This window comes from Perna viridis, chromosome 3 (genome assembly GCF_037379345.1).
Source record: "Perna viridis isolate PV_CMFRI_1.1 ecotype Kerala chromosome 3, ASM3737934v1, whole genome shotgun sequence".
Classification (NCBI taxonomy): Eukaryota; Metazoa; Mollusca; class Bivalvia; order Mytilida; family Mytilidae; genus Perna; species Perna viridis.
The window spans coordinates 22,505,497-22,531,981 of NC_142447.1; the positions used below are offsets into that span (position 1 = coordinate 22,505,497).

At 30.8% G+C, this 26,485-nt stretch overlaps 1 protein-coding gene and 1 long non-coding RNA gene across 20 annotated transcripts in view; one reads left to right on the forward strand and one right to left on the reverse strand.

The window, feature by feature from the left end:
* Positions 1 to 5,112: 5,112 nt before the first annotated feature.
* The window catches only part of LOC148621464 (complexin-like), an 87,813-nt gene continuing 66,440 nt past the window's right edge, over positions 5,113 to 26,485 (reverse strand). For 16 of the 19 annotated variants that reach the window (XM_088575894.1, XM_088575903.1, XM_088575890.1 and 13 more), the window contains 4 exons: positions 22,747 to 22,907; positions 18,694 to 18,841; positions 11,470 to 11,572; positions 5,113 to 8,568 (listed from right to left, as the gene is read on the reverse strand). In XM_088575894.1, coding sequence (XP_088432020.1) covers positions 11,472 to 11,572; positions 18,694 to 18,841; positions 22,747 to 22,907 — 410 coding nt within the window. In that variant the 3' untranslated portion in view covers positions 5,113 to 8,568; positions 11,470 to 11,471. Of the gene's footprint in view, positions 11,573 to 18,693; positions 18,842 to 22,746; positions 22,908 to 26,485 lie in introns of all 19 variants that reach the window. The other 3 variants (XM_088575909.1, XM_088575902.1, XM_088575891.1) reach the window with 2 other exon arrangements.
* Positions 9,494 to 25,752, forward strand: LOC148621465 (uncharacterized). The gene is made up of 4 exons (XR_015921190.1): positions 9,494 to 9,626; positions 18,243 to 18,298; positions 23,692 to 23,761; positions 24,816 to 25,752. It is a non-coding gene; the product is annotated as an uncharacterized LOC148621465 (long non-coding RNA).

Here is a 26,485-nt window from a genome sequence, read left to right on the forward strand (position 1 = left end):
TTTTTTTTTTTATAAAAGTTTTAAAGTATAGATGTGATAGGAAAAATCACTAGTAAAGCTAAAGACCATAGATGTTGTCGGTTCTGATGAAGTAAGTAACCGATTTTGAAACCCATTAAAAAATGGAAATTATCCTAGATGTTAAAAGCAAAACACAAAATAAGTAATTTAATAATAAATAAATAAATATGATTGTCCTCATTCCTCCCCTTTTCTAAAATTCCTTCATTATTGTATAAACTTTCAGTTTTATAAAGCAATATAGAGTGAAATATTTTCAAAAGAAATGATTTTCTCTTGTGTTATTAAAAATCAATTATAAGAGACTTTTAATCTTTACATCATCATTTAGATAGATGTATGATCTATTTTCCCATTTTGTACCGGTCTTCCTTTGTAAGGCTGTGTCGAAGAAGAGAAGCACACAGTAAACTTCCATATAGTGAACAACCTAAATTATACCATATATTTGAAAGAGTAATCAAAGGAACCAAGCTTATAGCGGTAATCAAAAGAATGTAATCCAGGGACAAAGACCAGACATGGAAAACAGACATACACAACAAAGAACATAAAGTAACTAAAATCATACATAAAAAGTAACAAAAGTAAATGAGCAACTCGGACTCCACTAAAAACTGGGAGCATGGGCCAGGTGCACCGGTAGGGTAAGCGTCCTCTGCTTTTCTAGAAACACCCGCCGAGTTGCTCATAAAAAGTCAAGTCCGGGGTAGACAAACGAGGAAAGGAAAACTATGACCCGTTGAATAAATCAGTTTTCATGGAGCTGATGGATACACCTTAACGATCCACGAGTTCATGATGACGACCATAAAACTTCTGTAGTGATGACTTCAATCTTGTAGCAACATAACCCTGTTCCAGAAGCCTATTTGTTAGAGTTCTAGCGCGATACAAAAAGTCTGCGTAGTTTCGGCAACCTCTGGCATAACGTACGAGTTGTGATATGAACACTCCATACGCAGGAGCCGAAAAGATGTTGAAAAAATGAAGCTGACAATTCTGAATGAAAAGTCATCACGTTTGTCGTAAAGTTTGGTCAATAGTTTTCCTTTACCATCGATTTCTAAGTGAAGGTCAAGATATGAGACTGACTTCACAGTGTCTGTAGTATCCTTTATCTCAAGTTCTTTTGGGTAGATGCGATGTATCAAATCCCCGAAATTAGGATTGTTTAAAGATAATACGTCATCTATATAGCGGAAACTGAGATTGAAGGATCTAGTCAAACGATATTCTTTATTCCTGATCAGATCAGCTATAAAGTCAGCCTCATAAGAGTGAAGGAACACAATTTTTTCCCATCGGAATGCCGACCGTTTGTTGAAAAACACGTCCACCACACTGGACAAATATGTTGTCGATTAAAAATTCCAGCATTTTGTAAACATCTTCCTCTGTATATTTGGAAGATGATTTGGAATTATTTCTTACAAAGTATGAGGAATCTCTACCAAGAACTATATATTTGTATCTAGGTGTACCATCTTTTTTGGAAAAACAACGATGTATAATGTTTTTAAGTCGGGATTTTAACTGAGTGTGGGGAATAGAAGTATACAGTGTTGAAAAATCATAGGTTTTAATTCTATTATATTCAGATAATAGTCTTGAACTGATTGTCTCCAAAAGATTTTTCGAATTTTTCAGGATCCACGACGTGACCAGAAGGACCATATTTGAATGGAGAGGTTTTGCAAGAACAATCAGGTGGTTTAGCCTTGAAGTCCTCAATCTCGAGGTTCTTTTATAATTGAAAATTTTGGATGCGATGGGTGAAGTATAGGAATATGAAATAATTGGTATGGATTTGTCTATGAAATATGGGGGAATTTTGTTGGTAACGTTTTTGTGATGGAGGATGTTAGCCAAATTAATTGCATCTATACCTTTGTTGACAAACGGTAGTGGAAGAAATGATCGTTTTTCTTCATCTTGACTTTTCACATCATTTTGAAGGGTGGATCAGATGCACCGGTAGGGTAAGTGTCTTTTATCAAAAAGAATGGTCACAGTGTTCATGTCGTATGAAATGGTCTTCAGAGGAAAATCACTATGAATGAAGAGTGAGAATGATCAAAGATATACGGCGTACAGACGTTACGTACGTTGTTGGTGTCATATTTGACTGAGCTGGAGCTGATTATGAAAACTGAAATGTTGCTATTAGAATGTGAGGTTATCAAAGGCATTAGAGAGATTAAAATGTTCGAAAATTGTTGTTTAAGGATTACAATAATAAATCTTTGTAAGATACCATTAAATGTGTAAAGTAAGCACTATTAAGAATGGCCATTTTTATATGTGGACGGTTAACATTATGAAATGCTCGCTTCCCTTTTAGGTTTTTTGGTCTGCATTTCAATTATGTCACAAATCTAATTTTCTCTATGTTTGCCATTGGCTTCTCGCTTGCATACGATTGTAAAAGTATTTTCACCAATTGAAAGAATATTCACGCCTAAAGGACTACATAAATATTCAAAATATCACGTTTATTTTCCAAAAATGTTGAGTTTTTTGTCTAATAGTAGATAAATACACACGTATGTTGTGATGTCACGTTGTTTTTCGCGAAGTTTTCTGCATTTTTTTGCGTGCTACCCGGTCTAAATCAAACGCTTTTTTGTAGGCTTTGAGTGAAGCAATAGCTATGAAATTTTGAATTCTATATGTATATATTACAGGGCAAATTGGAATCTAGAACGATCCGGAATCCCCCTAGGCCAAATCGGAATTCCAATTTATCCTAGTAGAAATTGTAATTCTGATTTGCACTGGTTTGAATCCAATACAAAACAGAATTCCTAATCGGCAAATCGGGATACCTCAATTTGTCCTAGATGAAATTGGAATTCCGATTTATACTGGATTTAAACCGGTGCAAATCAGAATTACAATTTCTACTAGGTCAAATTGGAATTCCGATTTGCCCTAGGAGGATTCCGGATCCTACTGGATTCCAGTTTGCCCTGTAAGATATATATGCTGCAGATGGCATATTATAGAAATCATGGTACTTGGTTGACCATATATCTTAGCGCAGCTTTTTGTTTGTGTCGAACCAAAATGTCACAATATCTAAAATTTGTATATTTTATTTATATCATACGAAATTCGAACGAATGGTTCAAAAAGACAGATGGTGTTGAATCGATTACCTCATAAACTTAAAAATGTATCCATTTTTATCATTTCTATTTCTTTTGGGTTCAACAAATGAGTTCTATGTGTATGAAAAGCCGTGTCTGACAAAAATGTCACAAAATGCAGTTTTGACGTTTCCAAGCAACGTTTTGTTTTGCGACGGTAAATCGAAAAATTTTTGATGATATGTCTAAAAAGAATAAAAAGTATTGAAAAATTGCGATATTAGATTAAATTAAGACGAGTGTGGATGTAATAAATAAAACAATTTACGGTATTAGCGAATCTGATAAAAAAAATATCGGAAGGAAAACACGAACAAATTTTAACACAGCTGCCTCTTAATTTTTGGTTGTCAAAATTCATTTATGAGAAGATTATTGTGTCCGAGAGACACATTTGATGCCGCGGCATGTATTTTCTGCCATATATAAAAGTCAACTTATACTTACAAGCTTTAATTCTTTAGAATGGCGACAATTTTATGATCAGAGACAGAAGTTGAAATTGTCCTGATTTGATAGCATTGGTCTATAGGAACAAACACTAAATCTAATGTTGATCCAATCTTGTGTGTAGGATCTTCCACTAATTGCTTATAACCTTAATGATTATTCAAAATTATTTACTACCTATCTTAAATACAGTAGACTTAAATACAGTAGAAGGAGATATCCAGAATAGACATGTACCCTATTTCCTCAAAATGGTGACAAAAAACTAAGTCAAAATATCCATAAAAATGTCAAATATTGATAGAAATCAAAACCGAGATAATATGCTCATCTTAAACCCATATACAATCATTCTGCAAATTATCAACTTCCTAACCTAAATACTGTAGAAGTTATCCAGTATAGACTTGTACCCTATTCACTCAAAATGATGACAAAAAGACGAAGTCCAGCTATCCATAAAAATGTCAAATATTAACAGAAATCCAAACCCTGATAATATGCACATTTTCAATCCATACATAACCACTCTGCAAAGTATCATATTCGTACCCTAAATGGGACGTACGGACGGACTGGGGTAAAACAGTTTGCTCCCCAACTAAAGAGTAGTATAAAAAGAACAAGGTTCAAATGTTGTCGCCTTCAAAATTCAGGACTATCAAGCTTAAATGGTGTATCCATACTTGCTCCAACTATTCATTTTTAATCCGGCCTACTGTTGTATCAAGCTGTGCCCTGTGAAGCATTTTATTCAACTGCTTACACTTATGATAAATGGGGAAAAGCCAATGAACCAAGTAAATGAATACAAACCAAGAAAACAAATAGTAAGCAGGTATCATTAAGTCATCAACTTATGACTTAGGCGCCATGGAACCTTGTGGTACAATTTCAAACTGATTTATTCAACGGGTCATAGTTTTCCTTTCCTCTTTTGTCTACCCCGGACTTGACTTTTTATGAGCAACTGGGGGTGTTTCTAGAAAAGCAGAGGACGCTTACCCTACCGTTGCACCTGGCCCATGCTCCCAGTTTTTAGTGGAGTCCGAGTTGCTCATTTACTTTTGTTACTTTGTATGTATGATTTTAGTTACTTTATGTTCTTTGTTGTGTATGTCTGTTTTCCATGTCTGGTCTTTGTCCCTGGATTACATTCTTTTGATTACCGCTATAACCTTGATTCCCTTGATTACTCTTTCAAAGAGATCCATTCATATTTATTCGAGTTTTTGATGGTAAATCAAGGATTTGTTTGTTTGTTTGTGTTTTGTCCTTTTGTACACGCATGTGTCTGAGGTTAAATTTTGTCTTGTCTTGTCTGAGTCACTAATGTCTTAATGGTTCAAATCTATTGATCCCAGCCTTTCTAATGTGGTATGGTACCTTGTGGTACAATTTCATTTCATCATACCCTTATAAAAAAATAAAAAGTTGGCAGATGGTTGGCAAAATATGATTTTTTTTGCAATTGTATAAAAGTGACAACTAACATTCATAAGACTTTATTTCTCATTTCTACATTTGACAATGAATTAGTTTATAATTTGTAACAATAATTTAACAATCAACAAGTTGTAATTGAACATAAAAACATTATAAATATAACAAAGGTATAACACACACAAAAAAATAAAAATAAATAACAAAAATCTATCAAGTACATTACAGTACATGTGTAAGATTTTAAAGACTTCTTTAAAGTTTACTCACAGAATTTCATATTTTCTTTAAGAACAATTCTATTTCAGAAAAGCCTATTTGAATTATACAAAATGTACATTCAAAAATCGTAATTCATTTCAATAGCCTAAAAAAAATGCTGATTAAATTTGAGAAATTGAAAATTTACAAAAATTTAACAAGAATTCTAACTTTTGATACAAGTATTGAAAGACAGACCAATCCTTTGAAATGGTTTAGTCAGTATGTTAGACTGAAAATTTGAAAACAAAATGGAGAGATGTTTTCCATAAAAGGTTATAATAAATGAATGATAACAATTAACTGGAAAGAAAATTAACTTAGAATATTTGCCCTTTTATCATAAAAGAGATTTCTTACTTCAAAGGTAGCATAAATCAATGCATAATATATTTTCATGTCCATTCAGTTCATAAGTTTGTACCAGTGAGCAATACTACCCTGATAAAAGTACATACACATTTGAAGGATTCTACCCATAATTTTGAAAATAAGGGTTTCTAGGAATAATTAGACTCATTTTCAAGAGTTCAAATTGAAATTTCAAATGTAAACATATTTTAACAGATTTTTAAAAAAGATTGATGCACTTAAAAGAAATGAAAATAATAAATGAAATCAACTACCCAACTTTATTTTCGGCACGTGACATTAAACTCAATATTTTTTTCTTTTGGCCTATTAATTCCATGTTATATTGCCAAAAAAAAAACTGCTAATAAATTCTCAACAATCCTTCACAGAATTGTTACCTGCTTAATTTTCAATTAAATCCAAACATTGGAATGTACCAAATTACATTAAGCTATATACATGTACTTGTAAATCATTAAGCTATATACATGTACTTGTAAATCATTAACATCACAACCAGACATTTTGAGATCTACAGAAAAGCTAACACACAAACAACTGAGTTTTTCTGATACAAAATAACTACCACATTGTTTCTGTAAGCAAAACCTCATTCAAAATATTCAGAAGACATTTATATTCCTTAAAGAATAACTTATCTTTGTTGATTTTTTTTAAATTATACATTTTTTCCCGTAACTACTCTGATTTTGACCAATTGTTTGTCTTGAAATAAAGAAAAGAAATGGAAAATCTCAAAGTGGTGTATTTTCTTAAAAAAAATAAAAAACAAAACAAAAAAAAAAAAAAAAAACTGTTAAATTATTACAGAAAATGCATATTAATAAGGCAATTGTTTGATTTCTTTGCCTATAAACATTTTAACCTGTTAAAGCATTGCACAGCAAGAAATCTGAAGTGCAAAGAAAGTTTAAATGTGAAAATTTGATCATATTAGCAAAACCTTAAATATTTTAACCATAAAAGTCAAGTTATCAAATTTATCAAAGCATGTGGTCAATATTTCTAGATCAAATATAAAATTTCATTTTAGAAACCCTTGTGAAATGCTTAAAGTGATAATTTGTGACATGATTTCTAACATATAAGTGACATTACATGTTTATCTTTTAATTATGCTTTAAGTCAAGTTTTGAAAAATGTATATATGCCAATAAGTCTTTTTAATGGGAAAGCAAATATTTTCAATAGAATACAGGGCCAGAAAGTGTTATAAGTGAATATACTCCTTTGAGATTATAAAAATAACGAGACTCAGTTATTATTAGTCCAATTGTTTCTCTGATATAACTTTCAACTTTTTATTTGAAAAGTCATTAGGATTTAATTTGGAACTGCAAAATATTTGAAAAAGTTATAGTCAAGTTGGGACATTTTTTTTTGTCCCTACAATTTCTTTATATAACAGTGAACTTTAAATTATGCAATAGGTCAAGGATTTCAACTAAACATGAAAAAAAAAAACAGAACAATGAAACTGACTTCCTGTTTACTTTCAAGTCTTACGTACAGCCAGATTTTGTCAAAATCTAGAAAAAAACTATTAAGACCTAATTTCAAAATTACAAAAAACAGTTGTTATGTTTTTTAAAAATGCTTCAACTAGCAAAATAATAGAAAAAAATAATAAACAAGTATCATAAATGTTAAATATGAGTAAACAAACAGGATTCCTGAACACCAATCTACACTCTTAATATAAAATTGCACAGAAAAAACTACTTGTGTATCTATGGTTGACTTTGTACAGCATCTATACAAAATCAATTATGCATATTTCAAAACTCTCTTTTTGATATTGCTATAATGTGTTATACACAGAAGAATAATAGTACAAGGCATATCAGTATTACTGGCTTAAAATGAAATCACAAGCTTAACACTCCTTGGTTATAACTTATGCTTGTAAGATTGTGGCAAACTTGGATATACAAGCCATTAATCAAATCAAAATGATGAAAACTTTCATACCTTCAACTGAATCATTAGGTACATGTTCCACATCATTTATTCAAAGGGGTTTTTGCTTTGTGACCATGTTCAGATTTTGGGTAAAATGCCAACCCTGAGAACACCCTTTCAACTCATGTACATATATACATATATGTTTGCAGCTTTATTCAAAGTATACATGTCATTCTACCATCATATTATAACTCGGTTGAACCTGACCCTAAAATCAGACAAATTTTTACAGGATTAAAAAGTTGATATAAAAAAACTCTAATGTAAACCCTGTGTAAACTGATAACCAAAAGTCCTCTAAGTCCCTTATTCAGTTCCAATGTAAGCCTGTTTTAAAAATACAATTAGCATAAGGAGGTAGACCTAGTATAATGGACACAACTCTAACAAATTATTGGAATGTGTGTATTCAGCATTTTACATCAATCTCACATATTTTACATCAATCTCCTGTAAGCTTGAAAGTAACTTGGACTAATTTTATTCTGTTTCAAATAAATACTTGATATGCTTTGGTAAAATTGAATATGATACAAACATATCAGTGATTTCAAGAGTTATGTCCATTACCCTATGTCTATCTCCTTAAACAAATTCTCTAGTCCTAGAGTATGGTTGTTTTAGACAGGTCAAAGTGCAATGTAAACTTTGTTTCAAACACCATGCACATGAAGCATTGCATGCAAGATTTCCACACTAACCTTTTTTTGGCCCCTTGACCTTTGACCTATATTTAAATCTTTACTATATAAGTACAGAGCCTTAACTTGCCTTTGTTTTCATAGTAATTCAAGTGTGTATAACAATGAAACGAAAACATACATCTACAAAATGTCTGTAGCTAAATTGCATATATCAGGTTACAATGGCATTAACTAAACTAAAAATATCCTCAAGCAATCTAAAATTAGAGAAAAACAGTATGTTAGCAGAACATAGCTTTTATTTTTTCTCTAAGGAAATGGTAGTGTTATGAATAAATAACCATGGATTGATTCAAAATGAATCTCCTTCCATCATAAAATGCTATCAATTTTGACAAATATTACATGTGAATTTGAGGTACATGTATTATAATATCAATTAGTTATGGTTGTTAGATAATTTTTGACACTATGGTTAATTTAAAGAATTTCTGATCATCACGGTTTATAAAATATACTTTTCTGAATTACCATTTAAATGACTATTAAACTTAATGTAAATTCAGGAATTATTGTGTGCATTATTTATTGCAGGGTTTGTCACTTTAAATGATGATGCAATTTTAAATATTGTAATCTTGATGAAAAAAAAAAAAAACAAATAAAAACATGACATTTAACTTAAGAAGTCCAATAATGTTGGCTTTTTGTTATTGGAATTTTCAGCAAATGGAATGATAAAACATTGCAATTGTATTCTGAAACTAACATTTAGTATGTTACTATAGTTCAACATGCACACAGCAAATATACAACATCCTCCATATACTAAAAGAGAGTTTGGAATTGATATAAACATGTGGTCTAAAAAAATTGAGAATTTTTGCTTTAATTTTAATTGCTAAGTTCTAGATTTGCTATCACATGACAGACAAATTTGCAATATATTCAATACCAAAGAAAAAAAATTTAAGAAAATTACAATTTGAAACTATCTTCCAAGCCTCAATCATGCATTTTATCAATTACAAACAGGAAGTAAAAAGACTACAATTAATTCCATGCATGTCTGCCTACAGGCTTATTTATAGGACAAGATAATACAAGGCAATTCATCAATGAGCTATGATTTCCTCATTTCTCTTTAACAACATAATGAATGGACTGATATAACAAAATAGCATTTGAAAACAATAGTTGAAAATTTCTGAGGAAAACAGCTATACTTTACTTTTAAATAATGAACTTCCTGATACTCTGTTTTACAAGTCATAGCCGATCAAAAAGCACTGAAATTCAAGAAACTAGATGGAATGTAAGTAGGAGTGGTCTCATGTCAGATTGTAATGAAATGGTAAGGAAATTGAGACTTCAAAACTCTTCCAATAGGAAAATTTTAAGACATTAAATACATAGGATAATACTGGTACTTGACTTTAGAGCACTGAGAAAACTGGTGTAAAAATCTATTTTTATCAAGCAGAACTAAAGCTATCAAATAAATAATAACAACTTAGCACGAGGAAAAGTGTTACCATGTTTTTCATATCATACATATGGCATGTGACGGTAACAGAAATTTGATAATCTGGGTTTATCGCTCGATAACTGTAGTTTGCGGCCCGTAAACCTAGTTCATTGCAGGCAAACTATAGTTTACAATCAACAATCTTGGTTTACCAATGTAAACTATAGTAAGCAGAGTGCTAATTATAGTTTTTCTACAATAAACTGCACTTCTGGTGCACCTACTACAATTTACAATTGGAAACTAGAGTTTATGGTCGCTACACTATATTTATTGGACAAAAATTGTGTTTTACGATGAAATCAATCATGCTTTTACTGAGTCTAAATCACCCTAAGCTGAGGACCGCCTAATACCGTTGATCACAAAGTACATTCATTCTCAGTTCATAATTCACTTGTAGTTGTAGACTAAACAGCTGATCTTTGTTTACGTTTACTAAAGCAGGAACTTTAACTTGTTACAGTCACTGTGATATACTAATTTTAACTCACATTAATGGTACTTTAATTTTATTGATGAATTCATATCATATGACCTGAATCCTGACATTTCATTAGTTATAATTTTTTTCTAACTAAAATTAACGAATCCTAATGAAAATACATAAAATAAGTTTAATTATCATTAACGATCATAAACTATAGTCTGCATGCGATAAACTAGGTTCAGTGGCCGCTAACTATAGTTTACACGGGATAAACCCAGATTATCAAATTTTTGTAACTGTCACATGCCATATTATGGCCATAAAGCACAAAACCCAAAACCAAAACAAAACATATTTTTGTTTCATTTAAAAGATGCTAAAAACAAAGATAATGTCTAGCATGAAAGGGTCAAATATGTAGCATACCTTGCTAAAACACAAGACAAACCATTTGATAAGACTATGCTACAACTCAGAGAAGGAAGCTGGCTAGGATGTAACACAATTTCCAACTTGAGGTGAAAAAATTGCCATGAAAAGCTACCTAAACATATAATTTCATGCTGTTGGGAGTACAACAAAATAGTATATTTTATTACAGTCAAACATGCTAATCAGTCAAGTCAGCACATTTTTTTACCGAACTATTAACACCAGTGTACAGTAAACAACCCAGAGATGTTAATACAATGTACTTGTTAACAATCATGTGAACACACAATAACCAAGAAGTGTTAACATCTTTTATGAAAAAGATTGCCATGATGTTAGCACTTGTTTAGTCATGTGAACTCAAGACTACCAAGGTGTTAACACTAGTTAACAGTCATGTTAACACAAGATTGCCATGATGTTAGCACTTGTTTAGTCATGTGAACTCAAGATCACCAAGGTGTTAACACTTGTTAACAGTCATGTTAACACAAGAATGCCATGATGTTAGCACTTGTTTAGTAATGTGAACACAAGATCACCAAGGTGTTAACACTTGTTAACAGTCATGAGAACACAAGATTAGCTATAGGTGTTCACTAATTAACAGTTCTATGTACACATTATTACTGGTCATACAAAAATGTACACACATATGAACATGAATATGTAAAATCAAAAACAAATACAAATGCACACAAAGGTTAGAATACAGGACTACAGATGTGCCATGCTATAAAGCTTGTGCCATGACAACAGTTGACTTACTATCACTGCAGAGAACATTTTTCTGACACTTCCCCAACTGTCTGGGTCAATTTTTGTGGAATGTCCTGAACCTTTGACTTGAGATCATCTAGGTTTTTGGGCACTGCAATTACAAGGGAGACAACTTGAATTTTTCTTTTTTATTTAGGAAAAAAAATTATGAATGTATATCTTATATTTACCAAAATTTGAGGGATGTTCTATAGAATTAAAAAAAATTAAAATTCTAAGTAACTGAATATTAACAAAATTAACAAAAGTAATTGGAAAATATTCACTTCTGGCTTAGGATGCTGCAAACACTGGACTGAGACCAAACATATATAACAGACGACCAAAGACTATACCCTATTTAAAGAATCCCTAACCTAAAGAGGTCTAAATCTACAAAACCTATAGCTGTGTCTATGACTAACTGACACTAACTCAAACTGTTGTCATGCCAACAATATAGACAGAAAATCAAACTATTAAAAATACATAAAATTCCTCATATGTAATTAAATGTATAGATGTAACAGGGGGTGGCAGTGAAAATAAATTATGACTGTAAAGAAAACAGGAACTAAGGGTGTCATGCTCAAAACTGTTTCTAAGACCATCAACCTGAAAAACCATGCAACTTGTAAGCTGAATATACACATATAGGTATTACACTAACAAATACCAAATGTACTGTATTTTGAATTGTAATTGTTTATCAGTAAAATCTTTTGCTTGACAAAAAATGAGGTGCATGCAGTTATCATCTATTGAAAAAAAAAAAACTCTAATATTGTAAATAATAATGCTTTGACTGCAGCAAATATTGTACATAAAACTTGAATGGAGTTTTCCCCAACTTCACATACTATGGAACATAGTACTGTCTTCTTAAAATGATGAAAACCATTAAACTTACAGACATACAGACATAAAAACACAATTTATCCATTAAGACCATTCTACTACTGTTTGCTACAAACTATTAGAAAACAAGACGACATTTTAACTGGAAAGGTTTCTCAATTCTTTGTAATGCTGGTTTACAACCTTAACAAATTATACTAAGAACATTTAATTCCCAAAAAGACGTAAAGATGCCACTGATTCGTAGCACAAACTAACACATTCACGGCACAAACTTGACAAATCAAATTAAATCTTTCATAGATTCAAACCTCCTTGAAAGACCACTAGTTTGTTCATAAGCAGATTTCTTTCCTGCTCAAATCAAATTAAAATCCTCCAAATTTTATTCCCAGAGAGAAATTGAGTTTTATTGGAATGCAATTGACGTCATGTCACTGTTTTATATTCTTATAGTAAAGAGAAAACTTTGATTTACCAACTTGATTAAAATTTAATCCAGTGCACTGGCTCTAGAGACGGTAAAAAAGTCTCTTAACAATTCAAATTCAGTAATTGAATTGCATTTAAAATAAGATAGGAATGCAAGGCGATGTGTTAATTTTCTTGAAGAAATTAAAAAAAAAAAAAAGATTTTTCCTATTCCAATTAACAGTTAAAATTAAAAAGAATAGGTATTCCAAAATATGATAAACTATTACGTAGCTGTCTTTGTAAGAATAATGCAAAATCTGAAAAATGTGATACACCCCAAAAAAGACTTCATATTTTTATTTTTGTAATCATGTTGTTTCATGGATCTATAGAATGAAATATGTAATTACCCAATTAAATCTGCCTGCTCTTAGGAGATAATCAACACTGATTAATTTTGAAATCTACAGTACATTGTATATATTTTTTATCTACTAAGAACACGGGTTATATGAAGAACTGAATGTTGAGTTCTGTTTACTATGGCAATTCAAACAAAATATCAAAAATAAAAATATGTAGGCTTTTTGCCCATGAATCACATTTTGCATGATTCTCAGCTAGAGTGCTACTTGAATACATCTCTAATGTCATTCAAAGTTATTTTTTTGGTTCTTGTACCATTTTCGTGAAAACAAATGAAGGAAAAGGCATCAAATTTTACCTTTTTCATGCCCCCTAAAATGATGAGGGAGTATACTTTTTTGTTATGGTAATAAATATGGATAATGATGCACACTCAAACGAGATAAAGGATGGCATGAGAACTAAGAAATTACTTTACTTGGCCTTAGCCTAAATGATTTTTTTCAATTCTTATTGCAGTAAATCATCAATATATATACTTAAATATGAACAGCAGAAATAGCTCTGTTACAAAACTTAATACATTGGTGTTATTAAAGTGGGTCAATATTTAAAGAAAGTTTGTGACATGAAAAATAAAAGGATTTAAAAAACAAGCAAGTAACTTTTCTGGCCTGAGATATAAAAGATAGCTGACTTCCTTATTGTTTTTTTTTCATTACAGGTTAATAACAAAAGTCTAAATCTGCAATATTAAACCCCATCCTAATGAAAAAAGCCATGTATGTTAAATTAGAGTTTATCATATTCTGTCTCGGACAGATGTTTAATTGTCAATCTCAAGAGCATGAAAACCGGAGCAAGCTAATCATCCTGACTCTTCATGATAATAAAATGTACTTTAAGATTTTAACTATGGACATATAAGCTTAAATATGGGTTTTATATACTTTTTCTAAAAACAATGGAATACATGAAGGGTTATTGCAAGGCTCAAAATCTTAAAAATGCTTTTATATTATCTACACAATATATCCTTTAGCCTTTACTGCTGGGTAGTCCAAGAGCAAGCCCATATATACTTCCAAGAGGAACATTCTTTTGTTCTATCCCAAGCCCTTCCCTTGCAAAAATATATATCACACAAGCCCATCATGCAATTACCTAACAGTTTAAGACAAAAAAGGTCTATATAAATTTGAAGCTTCATTAAGACTTCTGCAATCAGGGAATTTATTACACAAACCACTGGTTGATTCTTGTGGCAGATAATTATAAAGTGATAATTGGAAAGAGTGAAAAACCTTAATTGATCACGAAGAACAAAGAACTCTAAGATTTAAAGCAAATAAGTGAAACTTATTTCTTGAAAGAGTCAAATCTACATGCATTCTTGGCGCAATATATTTTAGTTAAAAATAAATATTGAATTTTGCTATATTTCGTTTTTTTTTATTCCAAATCATCAGAGCTATCAAATAATGTCAATATGTGGAGAGAAAGTCCCAGAGTTAAAATACACAACTTATTTCATACATGTAATATGGAAATTTATTTAACAGGGAAAATTTAATATATCACTACTACATGTATTTATATGATGATAAGTTAATTAATGGCTTGTTATTTACTTCACTTAATGTTAAGAGTTAAATCGGACAATATATTGAGCATTGTATTAGTTCTTTAATTCTTTCTCCGGTTTCCATAATCTACAAATATCAGCCTGTACTTGAAATGACTGATTTTGTATATGTATATGTAATAATATACAGAATATCACATGTTCAAATTAAGATTATTGCCATGCATACTCCAATCCAACTTATTTTTCAAGATATTTTTTTTCATGTTTCTGAAATTTTATTAAATGTCACTTTCTTTTCACTTACAATCCATCTATTCACATAGATTCTATGACAAAGGGTGACATATAATTGATAGCTGAACACATTGGTTAATCCTAGTATTGTGAGATCGGTGCTACCAATGATAACAATAGTTGCCGATAGACATTGAGACTAATAAAACTCTATAAATGGAATGAGGCATGCTTAGTGCGGAGTTTTAGAAAATATGACCTCAACAGTTTAATCACGACACCGGCCAGTATTTACATTTGACCCTGTTTCCGAGACAAAAAAAAAAAGATTTTAACTAGTAACCACGGAATGATTTTCAAAAAAATTAATTTTTGTGATTTTTTTTGCTAGTGAAATAAGCGAAAATATATTGCTCATGAAAATAAATTGATTTACAATATTTCTTGTAGTAAATCACATCAACAATGAAATTAGAGAAAAAAGTATAAATACTTCCTGCCATTACAATCTGGTGGGGTTCATTTGGAAACAAATCATAGAAATCACCTTTCATAAAAAAAATATACAAAAATAAAATTTCAGTTGAGCAAACAAAAAAGAAAGAGGTAGAATAAGAAAAACCTAATAAACTATAAAGTTACATTTTATGATTGAGTAATTTTCTACAGTGAAATATGTCTTAACTTGACTGTAAATAAACTGGAAATCTGTCAAAACTGATCATTTTACATACAAAATAATGACAGTTTTGATGTTGAGAAAAAATATCACAGTGACCCTGATAGTTTGAGATGTGAAATTCTTTCCAGACAAATAAAACTGGTGCTATTTTGTTTATTGGCAATGTCAGTCTATTTGATGTTAACTTGTTATAGAAAATTGTGGATTTTTTTAACCATCACAGCAGAAGCCTGCGACTGAAAATATCAGGCATTAAAAACAACGTTGCCAACAAATCTGTTTCTATGCATTTACAAAACCTGAATTAAACTGCAAATTGATTTTAGTTGTTTTAAAAAATTGTAGACACAGAGTAGTTTTGTTAGCAAACTTTATTTATTTATTAACCTTACAAATAAGAATAAACATTTTCTAACTAGGATGAGCCATTTAAAGCCATGTTCAAATTGATGCTCTTAAATCTAAATGCTAAGTCTATAAAAATTTCATGTAAATACTAACAAGCCATTCACAGTGACAGGTTATTGTGTCACAAATTCTCACTAACGATGACAGAGACACACTAATGGCACCATAGCTACAGCAATTACATTGACAAATCAGGTATTACATTCTTTAAACAACGTGGTAATAATCCTTAAGAAGTAAGTTATGTTCTACCTACCAAATTAATCTATATTAATGAAGTTTTATTGAATCCAAAGAACCTTAAAGAAATCCAGTAATTGGAACCTTAAGTAGTAGTCTTTGTAAGAATTATGCAAATTTCATAATATGTTATATACCTCAAATAAAGCATTACATTTTTATTTCTGTTATCAAGTAGACTTATAGGTCTATATGATGAAAATTATAATTATTCAATCCAATCTGTCTGGTCTTAGGAGATAATCAACATTGAAAATCCAACCATTGCCATTGTAATTGAGTGTCATTTACATAGTTATCTCCCTTTCATTTTGAATCTACAGTACATTCTATATAATTTTTATCTTCTAAGAGCATAGGTTTTATAAACAGCCACATGTTAATTTCTGTTCACTATAACATTTCAAACAAAATATTAAAAATTAAAATATGTTGGCTTTCCAAAATGAATCACATTTTGCATGGTTCTTACCAGGATTTCTGCTTCAGTGTAATCACACATGAAACAAGGAGATTTAGTTAGTCACTCAAGATAGTTCTCAATGACTTATATAAAAGACCTGATCACTTTTATCCTGGAGATGTTGTGCTGAGAACTAATGACTTTTTGCTATACTATATTTACATGTCTAAATGAAAAAGTGTTAAAAGAGTGTCAAACTTGTCATACTAAATAACTACATAAAAATTAAACTGAGATAAATTGTCAATGTGCAGTTTTCATTATTGCAATTTTGTCACTGCCTAAAATGGAAATTATCAACTGACTAGATATTGCACTAAGATTTTTTTTCTGTTTTTGATTTTAATACATTTTAAAGAAAGAAACAAAATAATTAGCAATATTTTTTTTATAGTTTTACACATTTTGTGACAAAGGGCTGTAGGGGAAAAATCAAAATCCAAATTTAGCCAACAGACATGAGAGAAACCAATACAGACTAGTTGATTCTCATCTTTCAGCTGCCCCTTTCCTATATACAACAAAACAATTTTGGCAAAGTGTTTTTAAAATTGTCCATATCATACCAATCAAACAAAGAGACAACTTTTGGATTATAAACCATAATTTTGTGAAGGTTCAAAATTGTCATATTTGTTTGTCTTTTTTTAAATTCATTCAGATCTAAAATTTGTTTTTCTGAGGACAGGAATCTAATAGTGAGTTATAAGTGGTCTAATTTCCACTCAATCATGTTAAAATATATTGTGAAATAGAAAAAAAAGAGTTAGTATATGAAAAAAAACCAGCGGTGGATTCTGATATTGTAAGAAGTTTTTTCAAGTAAGAGAGGTGGAGTGTTTCCACTACTGGAAAGGGCCGTAGCCAGGGGGTGCAAACTGATCACTAATAAGCAATTTTACTTGTTTATCTGGTATAATTTCTCTTTAATTACAGGCTAAGAAAAAAGTTTTTTTTTTTTTCAAAAGGGAGGTGCGGTCGCACCCTTGGCTATGGTCCTGCTGGAATTCCAACAACCCTCCTAGATCCACCACTGTGAAAACTAATGCTATAGGATATGAACTAATATTCTGATTATCATTTACATATGTATGGTAGATTTTACTATTCATATAAATATTATCACAATGAACACATATTTATAGTAACAAACAATGAATGATTTAAAACATAGTCTGTTTTGGTTATTCAACTGTTTTAAAGCAACTACATATGATCAGATAACATATATGATTCCTAAAAGTGTCAATAACATTAGAATAATGCTGTAAAAATGGTACATACGTAGTCAATCATTTCTTGTACAGGGGTTTTAAAAGTATAGGCAATAATATTACTATGCAATTTTGCCACTTACTCATCCTAAATTACAATTAAATGGTACAAGTAAAGAACTTCTGATTCAATTGATTCAGCTTGACACTCCAAAACTTTTGAAAGCCATGCTTACAGTGTATCAATTCCTTGATATTAAATGTATGAAGCTAGTTCTTAATCATTAATACTAAATGTCCTTTTTATCATTTAAGCCAAATACTTACAGGGAATGCATATACAGATAAAAGGAACACCTAAGTTTGCATTGGTAAGTTACCACAACCAATTAACAGTGTTTTTGGCAATATGCCATATTTATGTCCTTGATTTGGAAACCAAACCAAAATATCATTAACACAGCAGCAGTTAAAGTTAGAACAAACAAAATTAAACCAATAATCTACATATCTATTTTCAGAATCAACAGAAAAATTGTAGTTTGTCATGTATTTTATATCAACTCTTTATCAGATTTTTTTATACTCAAAGAAATCTTGAATTGTTTTTTTTTTCTCAAAATGGTCCTTTGACCTTTGACCTGGCACATGATTGAAGTCTACATATAAGTAGACATCATATGGCATAGAGTTCAACCAACACAAACAGTCCTTAACCTTTGACCTCATACAAAGCTCATACAGCAACATAATGAGGAGAATTTACTTGCAAACTCATCTTCTTCATCATCCTCATCAGCATTAGCCTCTGCTGCCAATTCGGCAGGTGTCTTTTTCTTCCGCCCTACACGCCCCGCTGAGTCTTGTTGTTGTTTCAATAATTCCTCTTCTTCCTGCTTCTTTTTAATACCATACTGAAAAAATAATATAAATGCATTTAAGATTGGCTTGAGGGAAAATATGTAATGAAAAAATGTCAGACAGGCCTTTTTATTTGTGCAACACAATGTTACATCTTTCATTTGTTAAATACAAGTCTTTATAAGAATCAGGTAAAATAGGAATAATCTGAGCATGAATGTTAAAAACTAACCAATCTGACAGTATCCTCTTAATCAAGGAAGTATTCTCTAATAATCTGAACATGAATGTTAAAAACTAACCAATCTGACAGAATCCTCTTACTCAAGGAAGTATTCTCTAATAATCTGAACATGAATGTTAAAAACTAACCAATCTGACAGAATCCTCTTACTCAAGGAAGTATTCTCTAATAATCTGAACATGAATGCTAAAAACTAACCAATCTGACAGTATCCTCTTACTAAAGGAAGTATTCTCTAATAATCTGAACATGAATGCTAAAAACTAACCAATCTGACAGTATCCTCTTAATCAAGGAAGTATTCTCTAATAATCTGAACATGAATGTTAAAAACTAACCAATCTGACAGTATCCTCTTACTCAAGGAATTATTCTCTAATAAAGTGACTACTATCTGATCTCTGTATCACTGGATATGTTTGGAAATTTTTCACTACTTTGCAGAGTGTTGGAAAATAGAGGTTTTGATACAGTTATCTGGATTTGCAGTGCATGCTAGTGACAATTTACCAAAATAATACATAAAATCTTGTCTTCATTTATTTATCTCGATGGAGCAGATAGCCAAACTGTACGGTCAAAGTTTAAGAGAAGGATTGTTTCCACCCACTATTTTTTATAGAGACTGCAACTTAAGTTCTGCTTTCGAAGATATTGACTAGTAATTTTGATAGCTAGGGGGGAAAAAGATTTGAGTAACTGAATTGAGATACAAGTGGAACACTAACACAGATTCAGCAATAAAAAAAATGCAGTAAATACCCCCTTATACTGAAATAGATAAGAAAAATACTAATTGCAGAATAGTATATAATTTTTTTGCACCAACCTATGAAGGCCTCAAAGATTAAGATTTTTCTTACAAAATAAGTTTTACATTAAGTCTCTTTCATGTTAGAAAGAAACTATCAAATACAATTTTGTGATACAAGTTGTATCAAATACCATCCATAATTACACCAAAGTATAGCCATGAGCCACTGAATCAATGAGTTCTCTCCTCAGAACATAATGAAGCTTCATCTTTCATCCCTGAAGCTCTATCAGTTATACACAATTTCCAGGACATTGTCATATGAAACATGATTAAAAATCTTAGAGGCCAAGTTATAAGTTTATAGCTATATTTATAAGGAAATTTATGAGATTCATCATAAACATTTTGTTTGTGACAACTTCAATAAGCTTTGTACCAAATATACTGTCTGAAGAATAAAGCTATTTTGATATTGTTTCTGTTTTAAAAGGTCACATCTGGTCTATGTATCAAAAAGTTTAATTAACTACATGTTGATGTACTTAACAAATACATGTATATGGAGTTTTGATATATTAATTTTTGTACTTAGATTTATCAAGGGATTAAAATATATGGAAACTAAACTAAGTATATATATATATATGAAGAATAAACTAGAAAAACTGTAAGCAAACTCAGTTAAGGATATCCCACTGCCTACCTAGAAGCCATATGGTTGTAATGTAATCAGGTAATCAGAATTCTCTAACAGGAAATAGACCTCTCTTCAATCTGAAGTCAAATGCCAAGATATGGCCTACCTATATAAAGCTTCTGCCAAAATTTCAATTGGTTGTAAAAGTAGTTTCAGAGGTGAGTAATGAAAAAATTGTAGATTGGCAAAATGAAACCATGATTACTTTATATGTACCTCTAATAAGATGGTTTAGGGGGTATAATCAAGGACTAAAGTACAATAATATGACAATAGCTAGTCATAACTTCAAGCTGCAGGAATTATTCTCGACAAAAATTTAGGAAGACAAGTATTATCTTCTGAAATGTTACATAATGGGTAATGACCTAAAGAGCCCAATCCTTTCTTGATCAATGTGGCACCCTAGATACATGAATATGTCTGTAAACTGCTTTAACATTTTAACAAAGTTTCATTACTATATGACTCCATTTTCACAGTGAAAAAAGTTTTAATGTGAAGTGACAGACAGATATAAATAAATGCTGTGTAATGATGCTACCAATTTGACCTAATTTGTAGTGTTTTAAACTTTGATTTAGTTAATCAGAAGGAGAATTATGGTTACCCAGAAAAACTTCATAAAAACCCTTCTAGAAGTTAAGGGTGATTTGAGGACACACAAGTGTGACAAATGAATGGAAGGAAAGAATAATTGACAAGAGGACAAACAAACATTCTGTCCACTTAATATATACTTCAAATAAAGAGTAAGTGTACAGAATAGTAAAGGAAGATATTTCTGTCATGTTAAATGACAAGTACAGCTATAGTGCATACCATGATGATGATCTGGCTTTTGAGTTGGTCTTCCCTTCATCTGATGAATGGCTCTTGGAAAAGGACTGGACAAATGACAACAAGATTTAAACTTTCCTTTATTTAATAGGTTTTTAGATCTGTGTCTGATAAAAAGTGTAAACCTCCTTGTCAATTATGCAGTTTATTTCCAAAGGCAGTTCATCAGGTGATTGTCATTAAATTAAAGGGAGATCAAGTCAATTATCTTAACATTATCATTGTATGAGCTGTAAAATATCTTTACTGGATAATTTTAGTGCATACAATGATGATGTCCAGGGCTCAGAGTTATTCTTCCCTTGACCAATGATCTGCCCTCAGAAGTGAACTCAACCATTAACAATAAAATATAAACTTTCTATCATTCAAAAGGTTTAAAGAGTAATCAAGGGAACCAAGATTCTACTGGAAACCAAAAGAATGTTATCCAGGACAAAGACAAGACAAAGAAAACAGACAAACACAACAAAGACCATAAAGTAACTAAAATAACACATACAAAGAAACAAAAGTAAATAAGCAACTCACACTCCACTAAAAACTGGGAGCATGGCCCAGATGCAATGGTAGGGTAAAGATTTGTGACTGACAGAAAGTTTAAATCTCCTTGTATATTGTACAGTTCACTTCCAACAGCTTGTCACCATGTGTTTGTAATTTATTAAATCAAAAGAAGATCAAGTAAATTCCATGAACATAACCATGGCATGGGCTATAAAATACCTCTATTGGTTAATTTGGGAAAAAAGCAAAAGTCAGATAGACGTTAAGTAAGGGTTGCTGTAATAATGCGATAATTATTCAAAAAGAGTGAATAACCAAAATATTCCAGCATTCTTGATATGAATAATTATATTTTGGTTATTCATGATAAACAATTAATTAGCCTATTTATCATACAGATTTTCTCAACAATTTATTGCTATTTTTAACAATTTTTTCAACATTATTGTAAATTTGTGATTGGTGGATAGATATTGGTTATGAGGCATTTTTGATCAAAGAGAGTCAGAGAGTGAAATTACAGAATTTTATATATTTCAGATCATATGTGATTTGTCAAAATTTATTACTCAGGGAACATTTGATAAAGCTCCCTATATACATAATAAATGATACATATAAATATATTTAACCTTTTAATTTTAATCTTTATTATTGTGCTTACTACAATGTGTTGTGTCCTATTTAATAATGTACAGTCAAGTCTGTCTAAAATGACCTTCCTAAAGAGAACAAATCATTTTCACATTAGACAGGTAGTCTTCATTAACAGTTAAATTTGACATAGAATGCACTACAAAGAGTCATTTTAAACATAGGCTGTTAAGACATATCATTGCTGAATAAAAGTGGTCACTAAAACAGGACTGACTGTATTTATAAATAGTAAGGGGATACAGGGATGATCAATAACCTTATCTCGTATAGACTGTCTCATTGTTTCTCGTTCTTCTTCCATTTTTCTATGTTTTTCTTTGCGTTTTTCCTCTGCCTCTCTTCGAGCTTCCTCAATCTCTGGATCTTCTCCACCTTCTCCATCATCTTTATTTTCTTCCTCTTTGTCTCCTAATGCACCTTAAAAAAAATATCCAGGGGATATCAATTACAATGTAGCTGAAAAACCTCGCTGTCTCTAAATTCACCCGATTCATCTAATGCATCTGGAGAAAAAAAAAACCAAAATCATAGATTTCAACTATAATAATGCTGAAAAAAACCTTTCTGTCTCTTAATGCAACTGAAAAAAAAACCTCTCTGAAATTTAAAGGTTCTAAAAATTAAAAAGTGTCCTGTTGATCCATGAGCCAAATGTTGCCTGTAAATAAGAAATTATGTAATTAATTTTCCATTATTTAAGAATAAGAAATTGTTCTAACAATACCAAACTTTCTATGTTATGGTGAAGTTTTGATTTTACATGTGCTTCTCTTCTAGAGCTACTCAATCATGTTTACTTCCATAATATCCTTGGATTTCATCGATTAAATAAATCCTAGTCAGATGATCCATTCAACCTGCCTATTTAGACAAAGATATCTTTGTATCTGACAAAATCAACTAATATTCCAACATTTTTGTTTCTCTGGGTTGTTCTTTACTAAATCCCTGACAAAAAAAGGGGGGGTCTTGACACGACCAAAAGTTTGGGTTATGTATGATGTGGCATCATTTGCTACATTCCAAATCTCAGCCTAATTCATAATCAGTACTTAATTTCACCATAATCTTAAGGAAACAATTTTCCCTGACTACTTTTATACCATCACAAAAAAAAATAAAAAATAAATAAAAATAACAATGGCCATTGCAGAAATCTAATATATATCTTTATCTCAACATGTTAAAAATATTTTTTTAGTTAACAATTTCAGCCACAGAAACAGTAAAGATGTAAAGATTGCAGGGAATTGTACACCTCAGAAAAAAGGGTAAGACTGCACATTAAATCTACTTCAGCTAGTAAAATAATAAACAAGAGTTTGTCTTCCCTCGATTAAATGACCATTACCAAATGAAATGTCTCAGGCAACTAACTGGACAATTATTATGTAGAATTAAACTTTGTATCATTTTATACATTTGTAAGTATTTTAATCTTAATTTAATAGAAAGTTTATATCTCCTTGTCAATTGTCAAGTTTACTATCTAAGAAAGTTCATCTGTCGTTAAGATTTAATGTTAATGTTAACTATATTACTCACTGTAAAACCTTTAACTTGAACATATAATGGTACCGGTAACTACTAACTCAAAGAGTATTCAGGGGAACCAAGATTCTAGCGGAAATCAAAGGAATGTAATTTAAGGACTAAGACCAGACATGGAAAACAGACATACACAACAAGGAACATAAAATAACCAAAACAATACATACAAAGTAACTAAAGGAAATGAACAACTCGGACTCCACTAAAAACAGGTAGGGTAAGCGTTTTTCTAGAAACACACGCCGAGTTGCTCATAAAGAGTCAAGTTCAGGGTAAATGAAAGAGCAAAAGAAAAACTACGCCATCTTCAACAAATCAGTTGGATTATGACAAAATCACAACAGGTTGAAAAAAAAATGCTGACCATGCAAAATTTTGAATAGATTTCTACCTCACTTTTTTTTTTATGGTTATGATTTTCATTTAGCTAAGAGTGAACACTTCTAAAGAATATCAAAAACTGCCTGACTAAAAATATCTGCTAATCTTCTTATAAACTTTCCAGAGATTTAATGCTTAGCAAGAAAAATAAACATGAACACATTATTTTTCTAAGTTATGGAACTAAAACTTACCTCCAGATAAAGACCAATTGGGTTTAAACAAAGGCATTACAGTAAACTTTGAATGTTCAATATTAAATAAGTTTATTTTAAATAAACAATTATTCTTAAATACTGTTGAGAAGAGTAGTATTTATAAATAGAACCATTTACGTCAAATGGAAAGGTGTTAATTCCATCTTTTTCTATTTTCAACCCAAAACAACTATAGACAGTCAGCAAGATGTATCAGATGACATGACACAAGGACAAAACAATTTTATGAAATGCAGCTTCTATGCCATGTCAACAAGTTTCCGAAGCTTTGGTGCTTTTTTCCGTCATTTCAACTGATGGACCATGGGTTACGTTTTTTCTGAAGATTTTCATAGGGATTTGAGAAATAATTCAAATCAAAGAAAGAGAGCTGTTGTGTATTGAAACTGGAAATGCCTTTTTATAAGGTTTGAAATTTCATACTGAATCTTATAAAACATCTACTTTTACTCAGAATTTCTTTTACTGATCGAAATGTACTATAAATTTTAGCAATTATTACATGATGAGATTTTTTCATTTTAGTCATAATTGCAATTCCAATTCCTATGATTTTGAAAAAAAACAAAACTCATGCATTAGTTATGTTAAACTATGTTATGTTAAAGTCAGTTTAAAGTGAGTCTATTTTTTAAATAACAAAAACATCAGGAGGGTTTCTGAATTTACAGTATATAATAAATATCTTATCCATCAAAAGGTCAGGAAAGATGACATGTTCGGTGAAGGACAGATGGATGGAGCAAAAACTTAAAAAGAGTCCCTTTTTGGTCTTGCAAAGACTAAAAATGATTCATGCCTTTTTTGTCATCATTTTTGTTGACACAAACAGCAGTAAAACAATAAAAAAATGAAATTAAAACTTGACCTTCAATAAAATCTAGAAAAATCTAGCATTTTTTAACCCAATTAAATAAAACACTGAGCAGTTTTGCAAGACAATAATATCATGTTTCTTCAGTGTAATGAACTACAAATCTGCAATGATATCAATAAATAGCCTTTTTTCCTACTTATGAGAATGCAAGCCATTTTAGCAAGTTTTTCTAAGGAACTTAACCCACCAACAACCGATAGCCTGGTTAGTGGCCTCAATGGGGGAAACTGATACTATTTTCACATCTGTAAGAACATGAACTGTTTGAAATAAAGTATTTAAAAGTTTCCAAGTACTTACGGTGTCTCTAATAAATTGAATAATTGAATTTGAAGTCTACAGTGGTGTCGATTGCTCAAATTTGAAAGTAAAACAGTCTGTCAGAAGACAAATTTGTAGAAAGTTACTCCCCTTTGCTTAAAATCGAAGCCAAAGTCGGGAATATGAAAAAAGAGCCAGAAAGTTATATTACACAACATAATGTGCAACATGTTGCATAATTCCAAGAAAGAAAATGAACAAAATCAGCTACATCTGTGTGACAGTTTACCCTTAATGGAAATTCAGTCAATCGATTAATACAAATTCGGTAGTTGAAATTCTTCCAATGACGGAAATTCTTGACAAGCCATTTTGTAATTCACCAGAAAGCTGTCAACTAGTCACTTTCAATAGCAAATATATTCTGTCACAGTTAACAGTATTTATTTCATTCCATCTGCACAAATTTGTTCACTAATGAAGTGTAGAAAATTTTGTCATCTGATTTATTCCCAGGCAGTTTCTACCTTCAATCAATACACAGCTGATTAAAGTCCTTCATTTTCATGTATAAAATCACAGTCTTCAATACTATTGTAACTATGTGAGACAATGAAGAAATATGAAGTCTGTTCCATATAGTGAAAAATGGCAAAGTCTTAAAAAACATCAAGTTGAAATTGAACAGCAACCAAAATAATGTACAC